Source organism: Mus pahari, chromosome 10, assembly GCF_900095145.1.
Source record: "Mus pahari chromosome 10, PAHARI_EIJ_v1.1, whole genome shotgun sequence".
Lineage (NCBI taxonomy): Eukaryota > Metazoa > Chordata > Mammalia > Rodentia > Muridae > Mus > Mus pahari.
The window spans coordinates 69,595,139-69,604,830 of NC_034599.1; the positions used below are offsets into that span (position 1 = coordinate 69,595,139).

Genomic DNA, 9,692 nt, shown 5'->3' on the forward strand with positions numbered 1-9,692 from the left:
TTCTCCAAGGGCTCAGCGCATTGGGATAAGGGAGGCTTCGAAGACCGAACAAGGCGGCCTCCGCGACTTCGGGGTTGCGTTTGTGCTCGGGGACAGAGCTGCAAGGTTTTGAGCCGCGGGCAGAGAGACTCTTGGAACCTGGCGGAATCTCAGCGGAACACAAGAGGGTTTAGGAAGGGTGCATATCGAGAACCAGCACCCGTTGCTCAAGGCACATACCCCGCGCGGGCCAGGCGCTGTTCAAGCTGCCAGTCAATATTTGGCTGAGCTGGCTGCGGCGACCCACTCTTGGCCGGTTTTATTGGCGCCACGCGCAAGGGGAACCGCACTTCAATAGGGTGTGCACACAGATTCCAAACCTGCAGGCGATCAGTGCTTTGGAAGGGTTATCTATCACACATGCTCTGTGGAAAGGAAAGGGACAGAGGCGGACAGTGACCAGATCCCCCAGGAAACTCCCGGTTGAGCCTGGGCTGACAACTAGCTTTTGCGTCGTCGTGGTGATTTTTTTTCCATCTAAGTCTCTGTGCTGTTACTGGGTGGGAATGTGTAAATGTCTTTCGAATCAGCAAGCCTGTCACCCACTTCAAAATTCCTAGCAGGCTGTTTTTTTTTTTTTTTGGGGGGGGGGGCACACTGAAAGTCTCAGCTGCCAAGTGCAGGCACCAGGCCTGGCTCCTGTAGTGGGCCAAGAGACCTAGTGGACAGCTGAGCTCAGCTGGAACTGCACCAGGGATCCGGGCACAGTCGGCGACCCTTGAAGATGCAAGAAAAGGGCAGCCTAGGGGCGGACTGTGTTCATGAGACCTGGGCGGAGGTTGTCGCGTTGATTGACTCCAGTATCCATGTCCTCCCACCCCCAACCCCCTAGCCCCGAAACACACACACACACACACACACACACACACACACAGCCTCATCTGAGCCTTGCGCCCAGGTCTGAGTCTTGGTGAAGAGAAAGGTAAACGCTGGAATGAGGGTTTGTTAATTAACTGATCGTTCTCCATTAATTCGTCCCTAGAGAATGAAAGACAGTCAATCCGCTCTGAGCCGAGGGCACTGAGCCGTTTCACAGACTAAAATCAAAGCGTGAGGCCGAATCCCCCTTCCCCCTTCCGGTGCCTGCCAATGAGAAGCTGGGGAGAGGTAGGTGCAGACTAAACTCAGATCCTAGTCCGCAAGGCTACCCTAACGGTTCCCCATAATCTGGGCTCTAGAGGCCTTCCCTCAGGAATGCTATACTGCTTCAGCCTCTGGCCACCCAGAATTTCTAGCATAGCTAAGCCCTTTGCTATAAAGTTCTCAAAGCAGACTCTGGTTGGTGACCCCAAGAATCTGATGAAGCCTCAGCTCAGATGGGGGACCTGGGCTGATGGACTGTCACCCCTAAGCCTCCCCGGTTCCATTCTGTAGCACACTGTGTAGCTCCATTGGGCCCCTGAGTGCAGCCGACCTTGCTGCTTTCTCTCCCTTCTGCTTCGGAACCTTCCACTACACCTTCTTGAAGCCATTGCTCCAGACCTTCCAGGCAAGGTAGTGCTTTGAGGCTATCCATTGTGGGGTCCCGGAGTGTGGATAAAAAGCTACTCCCTCATGAAAGGTACATCCCACTACTTGGTGAAGGCACTTGAGACATCAGTGACATCCCACATGGTCTCTGTCACTGCCAGGAAGGACAGACTGATATGACAGGTCCTGTACTAAGAGGATTGGAATCCTAACCTGTCTATCCTATGCAAGGCCCACTGGTTTCCAAATAAGAAAACTGAGCCAGGGATTTGGGGGGTGGCTGCTTGGTGCTGGGGAGTCCCGTGAAGGAAGCCCAAGTTCTAGAACCTGTGCACCAAAGGGATGAGTTGGGTGCTGAGCAAGTGCTCATGGGACCTAGAAGGTCGTTATAGGGATATCTACACACCTAAGTCCAGATGGCTAGCTCTCTGTTATTCTTGGCATCAAGCATGTGGCCCTTTCCTAGAATGTGTAGCACATGAGCGGCGTCAGTGGGCATAAAACCAGAGGACACTGGATGTCCTGAGACACAGCAGAACACCTCCTTTTTCATTTCTTTTTTTTTCTTTCTTTCTCTCTTTCTTTCTCTCTCTCTCTCTCTCTCTCTCTCTCTCTCTCTCTCTCTCTCTCTCTCTCTCTCTCTCTCTCTCTCTCTCTCTCTCTCTCTCTCTCTTTCTTTCTTTCTTTCTTTCTTTCTTTCTTCTTTTCCTATTTGATCTCTTTAACATAAAGGCCTCAGTGAGGCAGGGGAGAGGGCTGGGGCGGGGAGGAGGGGGAAGAGGTACTCACGCCAGAACCATCCCATTCTCCAGGAAAGTCACAACCTATTTTGAAGCCACTAAAGAAAACCCAGCCCTGCTCATTGATTTCTTTCTTTAAGAGAAATCGGTTTCTGATCCTTGAAATGGTGACTAGCAGGCCTCAGTGATGGAGCCTAGGACTGACCCGCCTGATGCTTTGGTGTGGCAACTGCAGGAACTTAGTACCTGCTCCCCAGGACCAACCGCTGCTGCAGCTTTGTTAGCTGTTCCGCCAAAGAGTAAATCAGCATCCTTTCTCAACCCCTTTATAAGATCCTGCTGAGTTCCTTTACTCTTTAGTGGAAGAGAGCTTCTCCACTTGCCTCTCTGTGTTCCACTGTAGCTTGTTTGGAGGGTCAAAAATCTTCTGCACGTGGCAGTATGTTTGGGGAGGCGCCTTCTGGTGTATAAATTACAAGCGCTGGTGAAAGACTGGAGGAAATTCTCACCAAATTAACTACCTTTTAAAAATCAATATATGTTGCCTCAACGTAATGCTTGCTGCTGCTCATTAAAACGCAGTGTGACCAGACACCCGCCGCTTCTGGTCCCGAGTGGGGTGGGGAGACTAAGCTGGGTGCCCCGCCTCTGATGTGGGCGTCTATCAAGACAGGAGGAGATTAGCCTCCAATTAAATATTCTAGAAGGCTTCGGCCCCTTGGCGGAGCAGGGAGCAGGGAAAGAGACTGCAAGAGACACCCACCAATGAATGTGACTATAGCACTGTACACCCAGGAGGTGGTGGCTGCTCAGGTCCTCAGCCCAGGCAAGGCCGCGTGCTGAGCAAGCCGACCCTGCTGGAGGTAAGGAGACCTCTGATGGCCTGCCCTGCAGCACCCGGGACTTCGCCCCCTTGCGGTCGGGTATTTATCCCTCTGTGCTAGAGGAAGATCTAAGCTGAGGGAGGACGGGGGTGGGGTGGGGGGGAGTGTTCCTACCTGGAAGTGGCCCTGAGAAAGTCTTGCCCAACCCAACCTGGGCCGTGTTTGCTGTGAGTGGCCTTGCGGCCTGGTTGATTGATAACTGGCTCTGCACACGTCCATTTGCTTTTGTGTTAATATTTATCCCGACCGGTGACATTTCAAGTGTCCGGTGCTGCCTCTGCAGCGACAGCCAGGCAGGAATGCTAGGCTGGGTCTTAGGAACAGCATTTGTTCAACCCCTGAAGAATTCTGGGTGGAGTGAGAGAAAGAGGCCAGGACTGGGCACAAGAGATGCCAGGGCTGGAAGGGCCCCTGGGCTACAAAGTGGGAAAAGAAGGCGGTGCCACCACACCGATTTCCTGGCGCCCTGAGCTGTGGCTCTCCCGTGGTGCAGCTGCTACTAGCCCGCTGCTGCTTGAACAAAGGGCCCGCAGGGCGCGACCGACGTGTCCGCCTTGGAGGCTGGGGTCAAGGCCTGAAATGGCTTTTTCCCAGCGAGGCTAAGGGATAACCCTTATCAGAAGGCAGCGGAGAGTCTCAAAGCCTCCGGGGATGAACGGTGGGGTGAACTGTGGTAGCTGGAAAACACACACACACACACACACACACACACACACACACACACACCAGATATGAAGTCAAAAGGACTTAGGACAGTCGTCAGAAGGCTCTGAAAGGCATCTTTTCTCACAGACTCTATCTATCCCCTCTGTGGGATATTAGTTGGCTTTGTGTAAATTTTTTTGTTGTTGTTGGTGAACCCAGATCCCAAGAGGAGAGGAAGTGCAGGAGTTTGGGTGTGCCTGTGGTGATAATTAGCGATTGTAGTTTTTGTAGCAGGCTAACCCTGCTGTGGTGTAGTGACCTTGTGCACAACACAGAGAGAACACCCACTAGAAACAAACCCCATGGCATGTTCAGAAGGTGCCTACCACCTATCCCATCCTCCCCAAAATGCAGCCTGGTGATCTTTGGATAATCCTGAGTGTCATCCTCATATGCCCAGGGGCCAGAGTACTGCGGTCATTCCAGACCCAGCCGCTTATTACAATGAACACAGAGGATATATAGCCAGTAGTGCGGCTATATCGTAGCAGCAAAGCCATCCAAAACCTATAACGTGACTATCTTCGAAGCTTTCTGCCCTCTGCGAGTAGGACAGAGGCAGAGATGAAACTGGCTTCGCTCCCAGACTTCCGAACCCAGGTTCATTTGCTGCAACTGGAGTAGCTGAGCAGAGGACGCTGCTCACGACCCCTAGTGGCCACCTGGCGAGAGAACAGGAGATAGATGTTGGGCTGGCTGAGGCTTTGTTTTTCGGGCATCCTTGTCTTAAGATTTTCTAAGCCGTGTTTTGATAGGAAGAGGGTGTGGAGGAGGAAGAGGATGCAAGCTCCATTGAGGGAAACACGATTCCTTCTCTATCAATTACAGCCCGAATTCTAAGCTACCCACCCCCTAATTGTAACCTACCCAGAAAAGGTAAATGTTTTGATTCCCTGCCCGAATTTACGCTGACATTTTACCTGAAAGGAGCGATAATTGCAGAGGTGACCCTGGCTCTCCTAAATCGAAGGCTGTGACCAGAATAGTCTGCCCAGATTAACAGTTCCTTTGTTTTGCTTGCTTCCCAGCAAACTGGCCTGAGTGAGTCAGAGGGCACCCCCCCCCCCCCGCAGGCTTGAAGCTTAGAAGCCTTTGTTTTTCCCTCCCAAGGGGTGAGTGAAGGAGCTGTCAGAGCCTGCAGGCATGGAACCCAGGCCCAGAGTCAGGACCCTGGACAGAGCCCCGCAGCCCCGTAGCCTAATCCTGGTCTCTGTCCCTAAAAAGGCAGCCAAGATGCTACAGGATCCCATGCTGTAGCAAAGAAACATTAATAGCGAATATTCTAAAGTTTGTGAGAGCGGGAGGCCCCTTCTGGAATAAACACTGGCCCTGTCGGGTCGTCGAAAAGATCAAAACCGTCGTCAAAGATCAGGTGTTGATTGGTTTGTTCCTACGTGGCATGGCACGTGCACACCAGCATCTAAAATCAGAATTTGCGTCCCGGTGGGTGTGACAGGAGTTGGATCATTAAGCTAAAACGTTCAATTCAGTCCCTTTGATCCGTGCTGGGGAAAATCTATAGTCATCTCTAATCTACGAGGTCTTTAAGGAGGTTGTTACACTAGCTGTTTGATGTCGTCATCTTCCACATCCGTGGCAAATTCAGCTAATCAAACACGCTGCTCCCCAAAGTTCTCTCTAGCAGCAGTTCTTACAGAGTATACCGGTAAAATCCATTCTTGGTTTTCTTGTCAAGAAAAGGAAATATCCGACTCTAATGGCTGTGGGTAATTTAGAGGGAGGTTCCCAGATGTCTAGCTCCTCAGCTTCCACGGTTAGTGGCGGCCATGTCCTTGAAGAGGTAATGCTCAGTGTTCTCGGTAAACTGCATATAATGGAGTATTTAAACACATGTTCATTTTCGTAACTCAACCCCAGTGACTGGAAAGTGAAATAACCAGTTTCATTTCGGAGCCTATTTAAATACTAAGATTTCCACAGTTTGATATGGGGTAGCTACAGATAGAGGATGTCATAAAATGATGCTTCTTATAGAATCCATTTCTAATATATAAAAAATTCAGCCCATATGCACCACTGATCATTTTCTGTGTGTTGACATTTGAATAAGACAAGTGCGCACCCTCAGAAGAGAGATATGTTATTTCTACATGGAAAAATTAGTCTCACAGTCCAATAAGAAGGAACATCTTATTTCTAATGTAAATGAGTCTGGTATACAATCATACATTCCAATACCACCCATTTTACAGGTTTTTTATTTTTTTAAAAAAAATAAAGGTATATCCACCCTGATAAAGCTTACTCTTCCTGAGGTGACAGATGACTGGGTCAGCCATGTGACAATCTGACTATTTGATACAAACATACAATTATTTATCAGAGTCTCACTGTTCTATCATCTACATACCTTTCTTCCCAAAGATGTTACGATGGAACAAATAGCTTCTAAAACATTTTCTGTTCATTTAATGTGTTGATTTAATATGACAACAGCTGAGAAGAGCCCAACCCTAGAGAACAATTCATCAGGTTTGTCATACTGACAAATGAGAAGAGAATTTAAGTTGTTTGTTCACACTGTATTTATTTCATGCTATGGTAGGCATTCCCACTTAATATTCCCTGTATATGCCAATGGCTCATAACTCTTACAACACGTGGAAATTACTTAAAGACTTAAACAACTAATGTCTGACTGCAACCCCAGATATTTCAATTTAAATGAATGGGGTGTGACCCAGGCTCCCGGATGATCTTAATATGCATGGAGGTCTGGGATCCTATATAGTGTATGGTATTTACTCTGCCTTTCTCTGATGCTTTCGTAGTGGGTTAAATAATTTGTCTCTAGTCATCCCACTGGAATCTACTGGTGCCCTGGACTCAGTTTCCCTAATGAGAAGGTCTTGGACAAACATATCCTCCACCAATAACTTCTGTTGCCAGTTCCAGATCACAATCAGTACACAACCCAGAATGTGAGCATCATTACCCTAAGCATCCATTTAACAAGGTCTGTATATCATAAAGCTCTTGAAGTTATAGAGTAAATTTTTTTTCTCTGAGGTTCTCAAGGAAAGCTTTTGAAACAATTCCTTCTCAGGTGTACAAGCAAGATTTCTTTTTAATTGATCCCCTCCAAAGATGCAGCCAGAGTGGTAACAGATGTGAAGCCCATGTCTCTCTATCCGCGTTTTCACTTAAACAATTATCGATAGGCAAGACCCATCTCATTAGATATGCTCTGTGGGTAAGCCTGGCCCTCTGGGACCCGTGCCTGCAGGAAGGCCCAAAGGCCCAAGGCCACCCGTGCTTCCAAGGCTGACATTCTCATAGCCTTTGGCTCTGTTCTTCCAAAACTTGTTTATTTCCTCAGATTTGGGACTCTGTGTGTGTGCGCGCGCGCTCACACACACACACACACACACTCACACTCACATACTCACAAAGAGAGAGAGAGAGAGAGAGAGAGAGAGAGAGAGAGAGAGCAAATTGACAAAAAGCTCTGCTTGTTTGTTGGTGATTGTTTGAGAACAACTCGGTTCCTGTCACATACCAAGTGCCTGTCACCCCTCTTTCTTCGCATACGTCATGGAGTAAAGAGAACGGGCAGTTTCTGTAATCATTCCTTTCTTTTAACATCTGATGGCGATTTCACAGTCCCAAAGAAAGTTTGTCAGAAGAATACAGCAAGTTATGTGCTTTTCATTTGTCTTTTCCTCTTGCCTTCTTAAACAGATTTGGAGGCAGGGGTGTTAAACATACAAGCGTGTGAAGCGCGCCACTTAGTGGCAGTGGCCCTTACCACAGGCGCCTTGACGAGTGGGTCAGGAGCTGCTACCGTGATTCCAATATTGATGGAGTCACAAAAATCGTTCATTAAGGCAATTTAATCTTTGCTATTAAATGTCCTTTCAATTCATTTGGGGTAATTAAGATGCAGTTAAAGTGATTAAATTCTAATTACTTATGCTAGAGAAAGACATATTTGTCACGTTAATGCTGTTAGAGGAAGGACTCAGAAAGAAAGTTAACGTTTACTTCAAATGATGCAGCTGGAAAAATCAGTTCCTCTTTTCATCATTAATCTGGTGAGCTGGGCGATTATGTAATGGCACTACAAGATCATTAAATAGGACAAGTGCTGATTAAAATGACTGCCAGGAGGAAAACTTGAACAAGAAGTAGTTCAGTACAGTATAGTCAGCATCCTTGGGCAAAATCATTAGGTGTTCAAGCCTCTAAGCCCTCACCCCAAAGTGATAAAAACCTGGCAAGCTTTATCCTCGAATTGAAAGAGGGGTGGCACACAGAGTTCTGGGGTGCGCCACCATGCCCAGTGCTGGGGACCAAATCCAGAGCATTCAAGCATTTGAGGCAAGCACACAACCAACAGCTCCAGCTCCAACCCCGGAGAAACATCTTAAAGAATAGTTTTAATTGGAGTAGAGAAAACAAGGCAGCTAAGCAGGCGTGGGGAAGCAGAGAGTTCCCAAGGACAACATAAACCAGCACTCCCCCTGTAGGCTGTGGGAGCCACTTCTCACATGGACTCGCTGCCTGTCACTAAGCAGTCCCTACCCCAGTTTGATTCCTTTCCCTGCAGTGAGTGGGTTAGAGTCTTCGGCACTAAGTATCTCTGCTACAAATTAGTTTTCCGTATCTCAGTGTAAAGTAGTCTTGCATTATAAAGAAGTTCACTGATGCTATGCTACCATAATCTCACGGCCTCCAGCCCCTTAGGATGGCTTAATTATGAGTGTTCATAAAGGAGAGTAAATTGAAACTTAATGGATTTGATGTTTGCTTCACACACACACACACACACACACACACACACACACACACACAAGCTTTTTAGGGAGATGCCTCACATTTTCCCAGGGAGGTGATTCAATAATAAGATTCACCAATGAGATAATTGGGGGTTATTTTCCTAAAGAGATCCATGTCTTTTAGTATAAATAAATGTGCATATTGAAACCATAATTGAGGAGGTTGGCTCTGTCTCCTGTTCATCCCATTGAATATTATTCCTGTGCACACCATAAGCAAAGAAGTGGAAATTATCAAATTCATCAGTCAATTAGGTTAAACAATTACCTTTAAAAAATAAATCGGTTATTTGAATATTTAAGGTAAAATTATGAATCACGTCAGGCTGTCTTTTTATTTGTATTAATTCTTTGATAAATTCAGACATGACATCATGCTGTCCTAAATTACTAGGAGTGAGCAACTCTGGATTAAGAATCAAGTGCCCTAGAGAAAGGTTCATGCAGTAAGTAGTTCTTAGACCTTGTCAAGTAATTTAACCTTTCTGAGCCTCTATCTCCTTAAATGTAAAGTGAAGGATTTGACTTTCAGGTCCCTTCCGGTCTCATTCTGTCACTGGCTGCCTCCTGTCATGACTGTGTAGCCATGGCAAAGCCCAGTGGGCACCTATCTCCATTCAGTATCCTGTCCACCTATATTAAGATTAGATAAGGTGTGGGGTGCGGGGCTCAGTCTAAATGGCCGTGTCTCAGGCTTACCTCTCCAGTCAGGTGATCAGGAGGTAACAGTCCATGTGACACAAGCTAACATGGATAGCATGAATTGCCATGGACACATATACATTACCTATGTACTACTGTGGGAATGTAAGTTAGCATCTTTGCTATAACAAATTTGCTGTCATCATATAGCTTATGGGCCCACGCATGTCTAGAAATTCCACTATTTTGTATAATTCTAAACTCACAGCTCTTTTGGAAATGTGGAAAGACTGCTCCTGGAACCTTTATTTAGGAGAACAGAAAAACTAGATAGCCCAAATGTAAGTATATATATATATATATATATATATATATATATATATATATATATATATATATATATATATATATAT

At 46.8% G+C, this 9,692-nt stretch overlaps 1 protein-coding gene across 3 annotated transcripts in view; it reads left to right on the forward strand.

Moving 5' to 3' along the window:
- Onecut1 (one cut homeobox 1) overlaps positions 1–9,692 on the forward strand; it is a 29,791-nt gene that overhangs the window by 1,642 nt on the left and 18,457 nt on the right. Inside the window, exon 2 of one of the 3 annotated variants that reach the window (XM_029543318.1) lies at positions 10–614. The exons of the other annotated variants lie outside the window; for them this stretch is intronic. Coding sequence (XP_029399178.1) covers positions 10–29 — 20 coding nt within the window. The 3' untranslated portion in view covers positions 30–614. Of the gene's footprint in view, positions 1–9; positions 615–9,692 lie in introns of those variants that run through there. 3 annotated transcript variants of the gene reach the window in all.